The 17,305-nt window shown below is 38.7% G+C and overlaps 3 protein-coding genes and 1 long non-coding RNA gene across 7 annotated transcripts; 2 read left to right on the forward strand and 2 right to left on the reverse strand.

Annotated features, from left to right (window-relative positions):
• Positions 1–1,827: 1,827 nt before the first annotated feature.
• On the forward strand, positions 1,828–2,830 carry LOC122040330. Its single transcript, XR_006128585.1, has 3 exons — positions 1,828–1,900; positions 1,980–2,174; positions 2,715–2,830. It is a non-coding gene; the product is annotated as an uncharacterized LOC122040330 (long non-coding RNA).
• Positions 2,831–6,317: 3,487 nt separating this feature from the next.
• On the reverse strand, positions 6,318–8,119 carry LOC122040332 (agmatine coumaroyltransferase-2-like). Its single transcript, XM_042599655.1, has 3 exons — positions 7,171–8,119; positions 6,506–7,005; positions 6,318–6,402 (listed from the first exon to the last, which is right to left on the reverse strand). Exons 1-2 carry the CDS (start codon positions 8,068–8,070, stop codon positions 6,514–6,516), a joined length of 1,392 nt encoding a protein of 463 aa, XP_042455589.1. The 5' UTR covers positions 8,071–8,119; the 3' UTR covers positions 6,318–6,402; positions 6,506–6,513.
• A 985-nt stretch (positions 8,120–9,104) lies between these two features.
• On the reverse strand, positions 9,105–12,313 carry LOC122043470. Of its 4 annotated transcripts, none has more exons than XM_042604090.1 (3): positions 11,324–12,313; positions 11,164–11,222; positions 9,105–9,572 (listed from the first exon to the last, which is right to left on the reverse strand). In XM_042604090.1, the coding sequence occupies exons 1-3, from the start codon at positions 12,300–12,302 to the stop codon at positions 9,423–9,425; spliced, it is 1,188 nt and encodes a 395-aa protein (XP_042460024.1). In that variant the 5' UTR covers positions 12,303–12,313; the 3' UTR covers positions 9,105–9,422. The 4 variants fall into 4 exon arrangements, with proteins under 4 accessions (XP_042460024.1, XP_042460023.1, XP_042460022.1 ...); XM_042604089.1 differs by having other exon boundaries at positions 9,105–9,593; XM_042604088.1 differs by having other exon boundaries at positions 11,104–11,222.
• Positions 12,314–12,496: 183 nt separating this feature from the next.
• On the forward strand, positions 12,497–17,228 carry LOC122043471 (eukaryotic translation initiation factor 3 subunit M-like). The gene is made up of 10 exons (XM_042604092.1): positions 12,497–12,710; positions 13,091–13,220; positions 14,909–15,047; positions 15,119–15,331; positions 15,415–15,559; positions 16,156–16,306; positions 16,379–16,488; positions 16,548–16,645; positions 16,772–16,841; positions 17,012–17,228. The coding sequence occupies exons 1-10, from the start codon at positions 12,618–12,620 to the stop codon at positions 17,096–17,098; spliced, it is 1,236 nt and encodes a 411-aa protein (XP_042460026.1). The 5' UTR covers positions 12,497–12,617; the 3' UTR covers positions 17,099–17,228.
• The last annotated feature ends 77 nt before the right edge of the window (positions 17,229–17,305 follow it).

The following is a 17,305-nucleotide window of genomic DNA, read 5'->3' on the forward strand; positions in this document are numbered from 1 at the left end:
CATCTTACCTGCTTCTTGATGAGGATGTTGTCGTTGAGATCTCCGAACATGAACTCGTCATCATTGTGGAGGAGTTTGGGTGAGGGGGACGAAGAGGGGACGAACCGAAGCCAATCCCCAAGGGGAAAACCAAATCTCCGGAGCAAATCTTCCCGGTCATCTCGCCGTCGAGTGCATTCTTGATTTGTTCGCCCCCCAGTTTTCAGGGCTGCGTTAGTTGAGCACCGTACGACAGATCGAGATGTGGATTTCTTGGGCGACGCGGATGTGGGCCTCCTTCGGAGCTTTCTTCCTTTGGCTCATCACTTTGGTCTACTTCACTCAGGTTCCCTTCCTTTGGCTCTTATTTCCAACCTTGTAGAGTAAGGCTTCTTTGTCGATTCATTCTTGTACCTGCCTTTTTGGTAGTTTTCATTGATCTTGTTTCTCTATAAAAGACGTAATTTCGATCGTCATTTTTATATACTTTGGCAGGGTTTCAAATCCTTTGTGTGGACTGCAATTTCTTACCAGATGAAAGACATACTGAAGTTATCGCCGTCTTCATCACAGTTTCTAGTTTCTGTTGCTCATTCTCCATGGAGTATCAAACCAATGTATGGGTAACCACTTAACCGTCTTGTGTTTGGTCCACTTAACCGTCTTGTGTTTGGTGGTTCGATGGATCTTATTGCCTGCTGCTTGTGTTGTGATTGGTACTTCAACACTTACAGACAAATGATCTGCATTTTATGTTAGCAATCACAATATGTAGCCAATTTATCTTATAAAATTGTTTTAGTAATCTGTACGCAATTCTAATTCATGACTCTTTTGTTGTTGATGTGCATGTTATCATGAGCTTGCTAACGGTTAAATTATACTAACTCGACGTGTTTATTTCTTTTGGAACACTAAACTTTAAATGACTTGGTCTTTGTATATTTTCTCATAATAGATACACATAGCTGGACTCACAAGAACATTTGGGCATTATGTGTGAGATCATACTGTTTTTGATATTGATGCATGAAGGTGCATAACTTGTTGAGCAACACAAGGCACATATGTCAGTATAAATTTCTTAAAACATAATATTTCATATCAAATTGTTTCCATATTTGTGATGCTGCTAAATGCATTTCTATTACTTACATTTGCATTGCTCGTATGAATTAGCTTATCCACCCAAATCAAAGAATAAAGGAAAACAAATGTCAAACACGATTGTTCTCATGGTGATAATTATTTTTTCTTGTTGAACTCACACAGGATATTACTCTTGGTGTTTCCCTTGGTTCAGCAACCCAGATCTCCATGTTTGTTGTAAGGATTTAATTTGATGTAGCTTTGAAATGAAATGTTGTGTATATGTTAAAGAATAGCTTACAATGTACTAATTTGCCCTTTTAAGGTTCCATTATGTATTATGGTGGCTTGGATAACGGGAATCAAGATGGATCTTGATCTTAATCTGTTAGAAACTGGCTCATTGATCATGGCAATACTAGTAATAGCATTCACATTACAGGTAACTCATTGGGGTATGCTTGTTAGTTACACTAACTTCTGTTGTTGTTTTTCAGTTATTTTGAAATGCTAGGATTCAACCAAAATTCTTCCTGCAAGACTCAACTAATGGTACTTTTACAGGATGGAACTTCACATTACTTAAAGGGGCTTGTTCCCTTGCTGTGCTACTTGGCAATTGGTGCATGCTTCTTTGTTTTCAAATCCCCACTTGAGTAAGTCTCAAAAAAATTAAGTCTCCTCCTTAAGTGCATCTTTTTCATCATTATGGTTCAAATTTATGAACATTGATATAAATTTAATTGACGAATACATGAAGGCATCAGCCAACAAGTTCCATAACCAGAACAGCTGTAGTGATTGTGGCCTAGCTAATAGCTAGTAAAAAATGGTAAAATATTCTTCATAATTACCCATTAATTTCCTACTTGTTGGCTTTACTCTTGAATTCAACACGTACTTGCTTGCAGAGTAGGAGCTGGCGAATTGCTGCTTCAACCAAACCATATTCCCCTGAACAAATTGAGTCTTACAATAACTTTTTTACATATACTTTTAATTTGAGTTTTGCTTAGTTGCTTTCGTTTACCTCATGACAGGTGATGCTGAGACGGTTTTGTCCTCGTAAGACTACTCTACTGTTTGTTATACGAGATAAAACAAGGGTGAATATTTTCATATGTGCATTTTTCAGCTTCCGTATTGGAGACTCCTAATCTAATGAAAATGAGTATTCATGTGCATTTTTAAAACAACGATTTTTAAAAACGAAAGCAACATATGGTATAGGTCACGAATATTTTCACTTGTGACGAGTTGAAATGATATCAGCTGGTTCTAACAGTTATATTGATCCATAAAATTGGTATAGTTAGCACAATTTGGTTTATGCCAATGTTAGTTCAGATCTTATTATAGGTTTGTAAAGGTTATATGAAAATGATTCACATGGTATAGGCCATCAACTAGTTGGTAAAATCAGTCTTGTTCAAAGTTTTGGACCATGGTCACTCTGGCTTGTTATGCCCAAAGAGAGTAGCACAAACAACACCACTAAATTAGAAGTTGAAGCTTAACTAAATATACCAAACTTGATTTCCTCTTGTTAGAGTCAAGTTTATTATGTTCTAGTGTACAATTTTGTTCATACTACTGTGGCTTTAGTTTTGCTGATAGTTTCATGCTATGTGATGGCCTTATTTCAGTCACAATTGAATGAGGCTATTTTAAGAGAGGATTATGGAGAAGCTGCAAAGCTGAAGTTGGCCATAACTGGTGCTACAAAAAGGATATTGTTGGAGCATCATTGACTATTATGAATGTATGAAACTTGTCTTATACACTTATTGTATTTAATTTATGTTCTAAGCACTCTTGTTGCCACAGAGAGCTATAGAGGAAGAGCGATACATCGATGCAACTTTCATTCGTGATCATGTTGGGGCAGGACTGGTCAGTTTATTGGAATTAACTTGTTGCCAATTCTTACATCATCTCCATTAAGCTATGCTTGTCCCAATTTTTTGGTTTCAGCTACATGAAGCTATTCACTCCATTGAGCTTTATTCATTTTGCTATATGCAAGGCTATAACAATGGTTGCCAATTCTTATATATTGATTGAAAAAAATTCTTCAAATATTGAACGCATACAGAAACTTAAAGCAATGTTCAGAAAGGGTGCATGCGACTTAAATACTGATGAAAAAGGTAGTTGCTCAGTATACTGCTTTGTGGTTTTTATGCAAACTGCACATCCTCAAGCTTTGAGATCTTACTAGAGTGTTGCTGCTGTAATGTTGAGACATAAGGTACATGACTTCCTCTATGATTCCTTCTTTCTGTTGCTGCTGTTAGCTATTCGATCTAGCTGCTTTCACATAATACATGGTTTAAGATATAATGTCAAGTTTATATATTCATCAACTTTTTTCATGCTCACTTGCTTGACTACTCATGAAAATGTGAAGCGACAACGTTTCTCGTGCTTATTTGGCCATTCTTTTACTTAAACATTTCAGAAGGTCCAGATTTATGTACGTACTTCACAATTTGGTTTCTACTGTACAAAAGATGCAAAGCTGCAAGAAGTTTATAATTATTTATACATGTTGATAAGTTTTCTACTTTTGGAGCTTGTTTGTTTCAATTATCAATTTAGTTTGTAGTAGTTTATTAGATTTATTCGTTTCAATTATCAGTTTGCAATGATTATCAGTTTATACATGCATGTTTATACTTTTTTCTATGGCTTTAACTATATTTTATTTTCAGAAAAGGGAGAAAGCTGGGTTTGCAAGCTAAGTCTATGAAATTCTGTATGCAGAAAACGGACCAGTACGTGAAGATTGTTGTGGTCTGATAAACTTAATTTTATGGTCTTATCTTTTGTGGTTATGGTCTGATAAACTACTTGTGGTCATGTTTGGATAGCTTGTAGTAATTGTAGAAGTTTATAAATTTAAGTGAATGTACATATATGTTGTACCAGTTTTTGATTGAGACAAGATGTATAAAAGACAACTGAATGTATATATGTTGAAAACAGTTTTTGTGAATGTATATATGTTGTACCAGTTTGTGTGCAAAAGAATTATAATGTTTTATCTATTCGCGATGCATTTTCTAATCAACATAGACAACGATTTTTTAACCGTTGTGAAAAGTATTCAAAGACAATGATTTTAAACTAAATTTTGAAGAAAGACAACAGTGTATTTGTTGTCAAAAGCATATCTGTGATCAAATTTTTGCAAAACTGGCAATTACAACGGTTTTATACTGTTGCAGAACTGTTGTCTTTGGTATTAAAAGACAACACTTTAAATCCGTTGCATGACTGTTGTCTAATGTGGTCAAACACAACGGTTTTAAACTGTTGTCTTTTACCGCACATTTAACAACAGTGTCAATTACAACGGGTTTAAAGGGCCTATGACAACGGTTTTTAACCGTTGTCTTTTAATGTTTTTGTTGTAGTGCATCTAACACATGCCTTTTTATATTGAATGACCCCCTGATCTAATAGTTGCAACCATTCAGGCTATTTTGATCTTTTATGCAGTCATAAGAGTACGCACATCCATAATAACAGAGGTTCTGTTCTTTTATGCAGTAAGTATAAAAGGAACGACCTCAAATGGTTCTGCTCTATACACACATAGTGTACTAATGTGATTTTATAGTCAAGATAAACTAATACCAAACTACACTACAATTATTCTAATGGGTTATCCCAATCCATCTTGGTTGTGAGCTTCTATTTATAATTTATAAGGAACTGATAACATTATCTTCTGTGTGACACCACACACGTTATCTACAATATAAATTAAATGGACAACTGCATTTAACTAAATGCATACATTTGATCAATGTGATTCTCATTTCAAAATAAATATTTATACAAAAAATTAGGCTTTTAGTATACATCCTAACACTTTTCGCTCGGCCTATATCATCAAAGGGTGGCAAGGACAATATCCAGTGATACACGATAGGAGAGGGTGGCACGGGCGACAAGCTGATCGACTACGCAGGCTCTTGCATGAAGCCGACTGGAGGAGGAATTAGCAGGTGTTGGATCGAGATAGACGAGAGAGGGGGGGGGGGGTGAATCTCATTCGTTAAAAATATTTTCTTTTCATAAAATCATATCAAAGTAAATAGCAGCGGAAAATAAAGAACACTTTTGTTTTTTATTTGGTTCGCAGTCCCGTGACTATTACTCCAAGCCCCATAATCTTTGACCGTACTCGTTGGGTAATCCACTAATAATAGTTCTTCCACAGGAAACAAATTTGTACAAAAATGAATACAATGAATATGCAAGTATGAAAAGAATTTACCAACAACACAAGTATGAGGATTTAGCAAAGTTGTTGGAGAGCCTTTGAAGCAGATGTATTACCACTTGCATAATCAGTAGCAGCACGTAGAGATAGAATGAATCCAAGTAACAAGTATTTCTCGGCTATAAGCTTGAGGCTTTCTTTTATAGACTTCGTTCGATTGATTGAAAAACTCTTCAGTTGACTGAACTTCCTATCGGTTGACTAACTCCGTGCCTTTCTTTGTTTGCCTCAATTCAATCCGTCCGATCTCGTGATTTTCGATGTTCGGTCAACTGATCAAGTCTATCGGATGACTGATCACTCAAAATATTTTCTTCGCTGAGATTCGATCTTTTGCATGATTAATGTCAACTAATGTTCAGTCGGCTGATCCTAGTGTTTGGTCGACTAATCCGACTGATTTCCTTATTTGCCGAGATTTGATCTGGTCAATCGATCCTTGAGTTTGGTCAATCGATAGGTGCTAGATCGAACTGGTTATATGTTAGGAAACTTATAAAAAAAAATGGAGAACTAAGTCCCATAAAATCTAACTAATACTAGGTCCATTCCATTGTAAATCCTAGCTAACTATCTCCTTAAATTTAGCTGTCATCTCATAGTAACTTTTATTACTATCTCACTTTAATTTTAAGTACCACCTCTCTTGAACTATCGTTTCGGGTCATCCATTACATGCCGTATGAATCATAATTAAGAGTTGGTTATCCCTCGGATTGTCTGATCTCCTACATGCAAAAGTCATGTTCCGTTAGGAAAAATGTTCCTTAATTTACCCAAATAATAACAAAACATATACATCATTACGTAGTTAGCTACTCCATCACTGCATTTCCTTGCATGGCTTCTATTGAACAGTAGGTTTTTTATATAATACATTAATTAACTGTGAATTAATTTTTACAATATCAGAGAAAACATTATATTATCCTGCAGATATTTTTTTTCTCCATGCAAAAATATAAATATTTAATTTCTTTAGCTTCATAAATATAAGTATATACGGAGCTTTCATGATTTCTCCACGTGGCTACCAACTCCTGCATCACGTAAGAAAAATGAATTAATAAATTAATTTTTTTAATGGAAATTAAAAGAGATAAGAGCGATAGGAATTTTAATTAATTAATTAATTACGTGTACTTGATTAATTAGTCGAGTTGATAACAGAGTTGGTTAAAGGCGGGCAAGTTGTGGTCGAAGAGCGCCACGTAGACTTCGATGCCGGCGGCTGAGTCTCCGGCGACGGACGGAAGGAGTACTATCATCCCCTCGGCCGGCGAGTAGGTCGGCATGAAGCAGAATGGGTGGCCGGCGCCGAAGTCGACGTCGTGGAAGGGGAAGCGGAGCCAGCTGTGGACCTCGAGGTGGGGGCTCATGACACACTCTACGGCGTCCGCCGTCGTCTCCAGGTCCTCCTCCCGCACCGCAGGCGAGCTGGCGAAGTCGATGAAGGAGCGGAAGTAGCGGTCGTCGGCGACACGGGCGATGGCGTCGCTCACGATGGTGGCGGCGTGGCCCAGAGGGCGATGAGACACATCACCGGCCGGAGATCGGGGGAGGGCCCACAGGACGAGGTTGCCGAAGTATTCGTCGGGGACGGGCGGCCGGAGGCGGGCGCGGCCGTCCACCGAGATCCGCACCTGGACGCAGCGACTCGTTTATTATATTAAAAAATTTGCATTTCGCCCCTTCTAATTTTCCTTATTTTTGAAATATCCTCTAAGTTTCAAAAATTGCTATTCATAGTAAAAAAAAATATTGTTTTTAAGAAAATAAATGAGAGATATTAATAATTTTTAGATTACCTCAGTGGTCGTCCGCGGGTCGAGGCCGCGTGCGCGCGTAGTGACGCGCCACAGGTGGGCCACCAGGCACTCGAACGTGGTGAACCGCCGCCTCGAGTCGCCGCCGCTGGCGGTGGCGGACGCCTTGGCCTTGAGTCCGGCGAGGAATTGCTTCCCGAAATGGGTGCGGTGCACCACCACGCAGTCCTTGCGGGGGTCCTCCTTGGAAGCGCCGAACATCTTCCTCGCGGCGAACTCCGCGCCGCGGTGCTCGAACTCGACGCGCGGCGGCCGCCGCGGCGGGAAGAGCGCCGCGCGGTCGTAAATAACTTGAGGGCGACCAATCGGGAGCCCGCGCGTGGCGCGGCCCCAGGCGACGAGGAAGTTGCTCGCCGCGTGGCCGTCGGCGACTAGGTGGTGAGCCGTGAACCCCACCGTGAGGGTCCCGCACGCGAACCTCGTGAGCTGGACCTGCACCAGCTCGGGGCCCACGGGGTGGATCGGCGGGTGCAGGGCTAGCAGCGCCGGCGAAGGCTTCGTCAGCGCCGCCCGGTCGAAGGCGGCGTCCGAAGAAGCCTCCACGAACCGGGCACCGCCGTCGTTGAGGAGGACGAACGGCTCGTCCTCAACGTCGACGTCGAAGGCGAGGCGGCCGGCCCAATCGCGGTAGCGGGCGAGGGCGCGGGCGAGGCCGAAGGCGATGTCGGCAGTGGAGACGGCCACCGGAGGGGAGAAGCCATAGATGACGGCGATGTGGGTGTCGTAGGTGATCTTGTCGAACTGGCTGAGGCGGACGCGGAGGTCGGTCGCGGGCGGTGGACCGCCTGCGCCGGCATCGAAGAGGGGCTTCACGAGGGTGGAGCTCACCACTCGAACCCTCGACGGAGTGGACGCCGGGAAAGTTTGCTCCGGCACCGGCATTGCGTGGGTTTTAATATAAACCTTAATTAAATACCTTAATTAAGTTTTAATTTGGTGAGAGGAAGTGACTAACTGTGGTTGGAGTGGAGGAGCTTAAATAAGGCGAAGGCAATGCAAATTTTGACGTCAGCATGATGTATGCAGGCAGGCATGCATGCATGGATATTATAAAATTTAACATAAAACTCTAAATATATTTGATGAATTATTTTTTGACTCTGGTTTTTGTTTGGTGGGGGAATATAATAAAGGTTATTTTTGACTTTTGGATGCATATATACCTGACTAGTTGTTCCGTGAAGTCCGTATAATTTATATATGCTTTGAACGGCACTCTCATCTCGTTGAGTCGGCAACTGAGAAAGGGCACATTAATTTTCTATTTTACCCCCTCTTATTATTTACTATGATGTTGAATTTTTAAAATAATAAATACACCCTTCAGTCAATTGCTACGTTAAGTTTGAATTTCTTGCCAGAAAATTATATATCTATGCATATTTAATTTCTAGAAATGTTCGGTGCCTGAAGAAAATATGTGCAAGAGTAGTATCGGATGAGACTTCTGAAAGAGCTTCTCGAACATATGGACAACTAACATTACATCATATTTTGGAGAATATATTGAGAAAGATTAGTGTTGTATTATAAATATGTCGGCTGATCGCAAATTCATTTAAAATATGTATTATGGGGAATGAGGATACACAAATTATTTGATTTGATGCCTAAACTATTCACTTTGATGCAAACAAAATGATTATAGAATTAAGTTGTTTGGTGTAAATTTTGGTAGGATGATCTTGCAGCCTGGCTTAGAATTGAACTAGCTTGTGATAAATTGTGAGTTTATTCTCACCTACTTTGCAGCTGTATAATCTAATGTTAGAGGTAATGATCTTCTGTTTTCAGAATATTCTCAATAATCTAAAGATATTCCTGTGCAAGCATCATATTAACAGAAGCACACAGAAGAGATTTGAACATAAAAATTGGAGATCAATTAATATTGAGCTCGGCTCAAACTCCTTTACTAAAACAAATACAAACACAGTGGAGTTCACTTATAGGTTATGTTCATGCAAAACGATATTTATATCAAACATGGGAAGGTTGTAGATACAAAGACCTTGTAACTTTATTGAACCCATTTTGTAGCTCGACCTCACATTTATAATGGGAAGATTCGTGGATACACGGACCTTAGGATGTATCGAAGATCAGTTCATGAAGGCCGAGTCTTGAATTCTTTTGGTAGCTCAGAATGCTGACCATATTTGAAGGTTGACTTCCGGACAATTAGCCTCAGTAGATTAACTCGGTCCCAATCAGTGAGTTTAGAAATTTGGATCTTAATCATCACCACCCAACTTCCTAAACTTTAGAGGAAGAGAATCATCAAAATTTGCAGTTCTCTTGAATCTCCTCATGTTCCACTGTGAAGCATGTTTTTGTGGATTGTCAGCGCAGACTGTAGTGTCAAGAGGGTTTGCTGAAGTTTTCTGATGCAAGACATGAAAACCCTGCCGGTGAGAAAGAAACAGTAGGTTTCATGTCATATACTTTTGGAATTTCAGATTAAAAAAAGAAGAAGAAGAAATGGAAGATAAAGAAATCAATATGCATTTTGGTTGAAAGTAGACATGAAATATAGCAACTGGAAATCAATAAGAATTAGGTTCAGTAAGCCAGAATATCAGTTGGTGATTGGCAGATAAATCTTGTAGATTAACACATGAAAAATCTAAAATGACCATTCATAACCATCCGAATTGTGGAGTGTTATGCTGCTAATGCTTGATTGTAATCAATGTGTTCCTTGATTTTTTATTTGCTAAAGAAGGGGATGATATAAGCAAGGCACATAATTATGTCAATGAGGTGGAATGTAGCTTTCAGTTATGGTTTCAATGCATTGGACGATCCAATCTTAAGATAAGAACAATATGAACTCAATAAATGCACCAAGTGACCTATTTTATCTCTCAACCGCCCTGTGTGTGTATGCTCGATCAAACTCGTTTATGTAAACACATTGTCAGGTACTGACATGCTGAAAATATTCTCATGTGCTTCCTGAGAGGACTGGAATTTTCTTAAACTTTTGATCCTTTGACAATGAAATATACAGATGTACATTCCAAGTATTTCTCCTGATGAGCACATAAATATAGACGACAAAATGTTGATTTTACCTTTTAAAAACAATTTTCTGACGTTTTTGGCTGGGAGTATTATATGATAAAATTGCTAAATTAATGTATCTTTCTTATGTCAATGTTTATCAAATGGTTACTGCATTGCAAAGTGGCATATCTTGTCCCCTAAATATCCATGTCCTATATAGCACAGAAAGCTACCTTTGGTCTTTATTTCAACTATGATCCTATCCAAATCCGTAAAATAAGTAACAAAGAAGAAATTTAACATTGCCCAAATAAAGAGGGAGCAGAAATTTAATCTAGAGACTGGCTGAATCAAGTGAAACAACACTCTCTCTAAAATGAGTGAATTTAAGACACATATTTGGATTATTCTTTTACCTTTTTTTCAGATAATGAATATTTCTTTATATTTATATATCAAACTTGAAACTCTTTCAAGCTGTCAGATTCCAGAATGTCACTACTCTGTATATGCAAAGCCAGTTTGAGGCATTTTATACCATTGGTTTTCTTAACTTTCTTGAGGTGAGAAAGAGCTCTAGTTTAATCATCTAAGTTAGGGATTCATGAATTCTCATTCTCCTTCACACCTAAACCTAATGTTTCTACTTATCTTCTTCCTCCACTATTTTTCAATTTTCTTCCTTTGATTCTATATCAAGTAGATATACAGAAGTTTAATCCCTCTGACCTACTAATTAGGCCTAAGAGCATGTGATGGTGGGTTCTAATCAAAGATCGATAGTTGGCATACCCAAAAATGGTATAAACCATGAACAATGTACAGAAATTCTATTCACTATTACGTTATATAGTTATTGTCACCAATTAAATTTAAGGCAGTAAGGTAAAGACAACATGATCTTACATGAGATGTTCTAACTGAAGAAGCCATGCCGGCAGTAAGGTAAAGACAACATGATCTTACATGAGATGTTCTAACTGAAGAAGCCATGCCGTCACCGCCAGCATCACAAGGTCCAGTGCCTGAGGAGGAAAACAGATGACGACACTTTCAGTAATTAGCTAAACTACTCAAATTAAAGTAAATGTCTCAGGGAAGTTTTATCCACCCTAAAAATGCTGACCAGAAGTGCTCGCTCGCCATGGATCAATTGGGAATTGTCGTTCGAATCCTCTACAAGATGGTAAATGTTCAACCCCACTTGGTGGTAAGAAGGAAATAGGCAATGGCAAATCCCAATTTCTTGGAGGTCTCATTCGATTTCGATTCTCCAAAATTCCTGTGCTTCCAATTCTTGTTCCTCTACTCCTATCTATCAAGTGAGCAGAGTTGAAGAATGGAGATACCGAAACCCGACTGCGCCGATCAAGTTTCCTCCTTGAGGGGCAGAGAAAATTCCAGTTATCAGATTTCTTGCCAGGGGGAAGAGGTTCCAGTTTCCTTCCGTTACCAGATCCAAAAACTTCTCGTTCCCTATCGAATTCTTCCCCGAGGTGAGCCATCTTGCGAAATAGAGGAAAACGACCACTAACCTCACCATAATCGTCCTTAACAAAAACTCTTCCACCGCCATTGTAGCTGCCTGCAAGGCGTCCAGGTTCCCCTCGAGGAAGGGCTGAGCTCGGCCTAAACTGAAAGGGGCCAAACCCATTGAGCAAATCGTTTCCTCCGCAGTCCACCACAATCCGATGCGGAGGCTGCGGCGGCGGTGGTGGAAGAGGAGACTGAGACTGGGGGACGAATGTGAGCCTCCGCTGTAACAGATCAAAGTAGCCGCGGGCGACGAAGGGCGAATCGAGATTCGGAATCGACATTCGGGTGCGGGACTCGTCGGTGTCGATGGTGACGACGTCCAAGGTGGCGCCGGGGTGATCGAAGGGCGTCCGGAGCTTTCTTCCATCGGGAATAGGGGGCTGTGCAGCGGGGGGAAGAGGGGGAAGCTTGAGATTGAGGCGGGAGACCCAAGAGGACGCACGTAGGGTTCGAACTTGCCCGTCTGGGAACGAGAAGGAGCCTCGGCGACCTTCGCCGCTGAGGCGGGCGGCGGAGCTCTTGCTGTCGACGGAGCCCCTCGAAGAAGAGTGGACCGAGCGAGTGGCCATGAACACGAAAGGATAAGACGAAGCTGCTTAATAGGGAGGTTATTGTTCTACAGAGGCATCTAATGTGATAATTTGATGGGCCGGGCTTCGGTCTTTATTTTGGACTTTGGTGCTAATGGGCCGAGATTAAATATTTAATTTAGCCCGGTCCAACAAGCTGGCTCACCAAACCGGGTCTAGTGCCGGACCGGTTAACCTGGTCATTTGAATGGTCACTGCATTCACTCGTCGTCTGTTTCCCGAGTTGAAGGTTTTCGCCGTCGTCTCTACGAACAAACCCTAGCTCTCTCCGCTTCTCACCTTCCGCTCGCCGAGATGTCGACTTTCGTCCCTACGTCGGAGGAGGATCCGGTGCTCGCCGTGGTTCGATTCACTTCCGAGCTTTCCTGGGCCGACGCAGGGCCTGAGGTATGAAAGGAAATTGACCCTTCGATGTCTGTTTGCCTGCTTTTGTTTTTTTTTTGGGTAATGTGTTCTTCTGATCTGATTTGGCTACGGTCTATGTTTGAGGTACTATATAATGTTTTTGGTATTTTTCCACATAGCCTACTTGATGCTATTACAGATTTGCGTTTTTTCGTTAAAGAGTAGAATCGAATTTGTAAAAGCAGAGTTTTTGTTTGTGATAGTTGATGATTTTGCACTTATGAACCCTAAACGGAGGTTTTTTGTTCGCGTATATAATCTGTGAACGTAGAGTTTCTTTTTGTCTTTTTTTTTTTTATTTTTTATAAGTTGCTTACTTGGGTAAGTTTTGTCTGAAACTTGTTTCATGGTTTCCTTGCTAGGTCGCGGACACTCAGGTGAGTGGGTTATGCATGGAAGCGGAAGAGTTCATGCTTAGTGGCAGATGGCTGGACTTGGCTTCTCTCATCCTAACGACGGTTGACTTGATAACATCTCGTGTATCTGAGAAAGGTATTACTTGCAATTTGAACAGAACTTTTAGCATTCCAATGTGATTAAATGTCTGACTCTTTGTTTTCCAATACAAAGATCCTCCACTAGTCTTGTTTTAAGGACTTTATAATTTTTATTTTAGTCACCTTAATCTTGTATCTTCTGCAAGGGGGAAAAAAGAATGGCAGAATGACCTACAATCCTTGCCAATGAATAACCTTAGAGATGTCTTCTTGTTCTCTTTTCCTTGCAAGACAGAATCATTAACCTTGTGTGTAGGAGGAATTCAAGTGCTTGGGCTTTTGTTTCTAATATTTTAGATCAAGGACTTTCACGACAAAGCATTTTGTTTCTGTCAGGGAAGATCATAGAGTTTCTTATATCCAACCCTTAATAGGGAACCATGTTTCCACTTTCCAGAAGTAGGAATTAGTAGACTTTTCAACATGTAGAAGCCCAAAAAATCACTGATTAGTTTCCATGTTGTTTTGTGAGAAGTGGGAAAATCTTTATATTGAATGAGTAATAACAAGCTATATGTCACAATTTGAAACTTGTGTATAGCTATGTGCATATGCCATAATTATTCAATCAACAATTGATCATGGTTATGAAATTTGCAAAATTTAAAGTAATACTACTTCATACTTTTTTAAAATTTGTAATTTTTCCATACTGTTCATCCAATAATATTCACATTGATGTCTTTATTTACTAAACTAGTACCTTCTTGAATAAATTTTTATATTTAAAAAAACTTGTACTGAGAAATTGGCAATCATGTTTTTAAGACAATTATTTTCTTCTTTGTGAACTAGTATTTAAATGTTGGTAATTAGGAAACTACATCTATCAAAAATTAGTGCTAATGATAATATTAAAATGGATATATGAGGTATATGAAAAGGTAAAATTAAAAATATATATATATTCAATAGCAATTAAGAGAAGCTACAAAAATGAAATTTAGAGAAAATAAGTGAAGATGTAATGGGCATGTTCCAATACTTATATCTAGATTCTAGACATTAGATAAAGTGAATTTGTTGGACTTGGAGAGGTAAGAGGTAGAGGAGGACCCAAAAAATAATAGTCCATGGAATTAATAGTGATTTACAAGATTTGGGTATTAGTGATATAAGATCAATGTAACCTATCCCTAGTAACTGGAACTAAAAACATGGTTTGTTGATGTTGATGTATATGTTTGAACAACTGGTGTTTGGTTTCCATGTGCTCATACAAAGAAATGGGTCAAAGGGCATCTATTACTCAGTTATTAATTCTTGTGATGTATATGAAATAATTTTATCAACAGTTTTATAGTATCAAGAAAAAAAATATGTATGAATTGTTACCATTTTGTATGTATATACTATTTAGCATAATCAATTGATTTCCATTGTTATCAACTTGCAACCTTCTCGAAATTATAATAACACAATTATTATTATTATTATTATTATTATTATTATTATTGTAAAGCTATCCTTTAATTCCTTTGATTATACAAAAGAAAACATTTTATGCTCTATAACATTAGCTAAAAGTTAAGATATATCATTTCATCTTACTATTTACTTTAAAAGACAATTTAGTGCATTCATGCTTGGACACACAGGTTGTGGATATTTGTCATGGTAGATTAAGAAATTTTAACTTTTTGTTTTGCTCAAAACACATTGTTGCTTGTTTGTATATTGCAGATCTTGAGTGTATCTTCACTGTTATTTGCAATCTGGTAACAAGAGCCAATACCCCTGATGAAGCATTGGAGATGGCACAGTTGATATCTGCAAAAGTTGTCCAACAACCAACTGATAGACCAGCTTTGAGATTAAAGATGTGAGGTTTTCATTTTTTCTCTTTGGGTTTTATCATTCTCTGTTACTAACAAATGCACTTGTTTGAACCAGTTTGTTCAATCTCTACAATCTGCTAGAAAACCCATACAGCAAATTCTTTGTTTACACAAAGGCACTTGATTTGGCAGCCAGTGGGAAAGTTACTGAAAACATCATTCCTTCATTTAAAAAGATAGATAGTTTTCTGCAAGAATGGAACATTGGAAGGTTGGACATGAGGCAGCTTTTTCGGTCTATTTCTAATATTTTGAAGGATAACAAAAGGTGGAGAGAGAAAAAAAACCTATTGTTTTTCTTATACTTGTCTCTCATCCCTATTTCTTAATGTTCTTGTTAATTGCTTGCAGTATGGCAAAAGATTCTTTTGCCTTCCTGACAAGGTATTTGGCCACTTTTTCTGGTTCTGGTGAGGATGCCTCTTCTATGAACGAAGCTAAAGAAGAAGCTGTTCAAGCTGTCGTTGATTTTGTTAGATCTCCAGATATAGTGCAGGTATCTCATTTGAGCAATTTTGTGCATCCATTGGAGTTTGAGTACTCAGTTTAATAGCTACTTAAGGTAAAGACAGAAAGAGAGAGTAATAAATTCATTCTCAGCATAACGAACCCCTTTTGCTTCAGACAGGAGACATTTTAAAAGTGTTTTAGGAAGATATTATGATTGTCTTAGTTACTATTTTACCAGTTCTTGACATCGATATCTATTATCATCTGTTTATAATCATATTTATGCTAACCAAGTTGCAATAGTATCTTATCTTCTTTGCAATCATATCTGACCAAAATAAATAATGTAGCCAGCGCTCATTAGAATTTGCTCAGCCTAAAACTAAACTCAGAGAATCTGTAACACAATATTTTGTTGGTCAGCATAGGCTTTGGCTTTTGGGACTTGGACTCATGATGTCATTTTTGTGAAAGACCAGTCATCCAAGATTTTGGCACAATAGAATTGTTTGCTTTTTAAGTGTTGCTATTTTGCGTTCAAAATTTTGCAATGCTGGTCTTGGAAGCACTCGTGGCATTTATATTATAGGCATATGGTTTAACTTATATGTGAGCATATATTCCATGTTGCTATTCTTGCAGTGTGATTTGCTTGATTTGCCCGCTGTAGCACAACTGGAAAAGGATGCAAAATACTCATTGGTTTACCAGCTTTTGAAGATATTCGTTGCCCAAAGGCTGGACACATACATAGATTTCCATGCTACAAATGCAACGTTGTTGAAAAACTACGGTACGTTGCACATTTTTTTCTGCCTGTCCTATTCTTTCTACACTTCTTTGTCTGACATCTGTGGTTCTGCAGGTCTAGTTCATGAGGACTGCATTACAAAAATGAGGTTAATGTCACTGCTAGATCTCAGTTCCAACGAATCTGGAGAGATACCGTATTCTCTTATTAGAGACACTCTACAGGTAATAAAATGCCGCATATTATGCTTGTCACTTGCTATTCTTAATTATTGCCTTTACAGATCACGGACGATGAGGTAGAATACTGGGTTGTTAAAGCAATCGCCTCCAAGCATCTAAGCTGTAAGATGGATCAGATGAATCAAGTTGTGATCGTCAGGTATGTGAAATCCGCTTCCTCCCTAAGTTCGTGATCAATGTTGCTAGAACTTGTCGGATGAAGCCCTTCTATGGCTGTTTAATGTATCTATACTTAAACCTGATGTGTCCTTTTCCTGATTTGCAGCCGACATACAGCGCGGGTATTTGGTTTGTCAGAGTGGCAAAACATTCATTCGAAACTCAGTTTTTGGAAGGTAAAAGTCTGTCATTTCCTCTGCGTGATCTTGAGTTAGTAGAGCCTCAGATATATTACAAGTTACTACATCTTTGTGATTGTTTCTTTAAAATGAAGTGGTTGAGGATTTCTATTAAATTCAAAGAACCGCATCAGTATTAATTTTTGTAAAATTTCTTTTTTTTTCAGCGCAACATTGCAAATGTGATCAGCACACTTCAAGCAAACAAGATATCTGAAGGAGTACAAGGAGTGCAAGGACAAGCCATTCGTTGAACTATGGAAGTTTTTGAAATTTTTCTAGGAAGTTCATGTATTCTTCTTTGTAATGTTTGAGAAAGGATTCGACTTATTATGGATCAATGATATCTTTTGAAGTTCAATGTTAAATGATATTATGGAGTTATAAGTTTAGAAAATTTTTAAAGATCGAATTAAATGCTGATTTTCCCCCTTCAAAGTATGAGTTCGATTAGTTGACTT

Source organism: Zingiber officinale, chromosome 2A (genome assembly GCF_018446385.1).
Source record: "Zingiber officinale cultivar Zhangliang chromosome 2A, Zo_v1.1, whole genome shotgun sequence".
In the NCBI taxonomy this organism is placed as follows: Eukaryota; Viridiplantae; Streptophyta; class Magnoliopsida; order Zingiberales; family Zingiberaceae; genus Zingiber; species Zingiber officinale.

Bases quoted from the DNA above. Each gene is read 5' to 3' on its own strand.
- LOC122040332 (XM_042599655.1), bottom strand. From the start codon at position 8,070: ATGCCGGTGCCGGAGCAAACTTTCCCGGCGTCCACTCCGTCGAGGGTT. The intron at 7,006-7,170 runs GTAATCTAAAAA...CGCTGCGTCCAG, and splicing joins ACCCGCGGACGACCACTGAG to GTGCGGATCTCGGTGGACGG.
- LOC122043470 (XM_042604087.1), bottom strand. From the start codon at position 12,302: ATGGCCACTCGCTCGGTCCACTCTTCTTCGAGGGGCTCCGTCGACAGC. The intron at 11,223-11,323 runs GTCAGCATTTTT...TTTCCTCCTCAG, and splicing joins ATGGCGAGCGAGCACTTCTG to GCACTGGACCTTGTGATGCT. The intron at 9,594-11,103 runs GTAAGATCATGT...TCTCACCGGCAG, and splicing joins CTTCAGTTAGAACATCTCAT to GGTTTTCATGTCTTGCATCA.
- LOC122043471 (XM_042604092.1), top strand. From the start codon at position 12,618: ATGTCGACTTTCGTCCCTACGTCGGAGGAGGATCCGGTGCTCGCCGTG. The intron at 12,711-13,090 runs GTATGAAAGGAA...TTTCCTTGCTAG, and splicing joins GGGCCGACGCAGGGCCTGAG to GTCGCGGACACTCAGGTGAG. The intron at 15,560-16,155 runs GTATCTCATTTG...CTATTCTTGCAG, and splicing joins GATCTCCAGATATAGTGCAG to TGTGATTTGCTTGATTTGCC.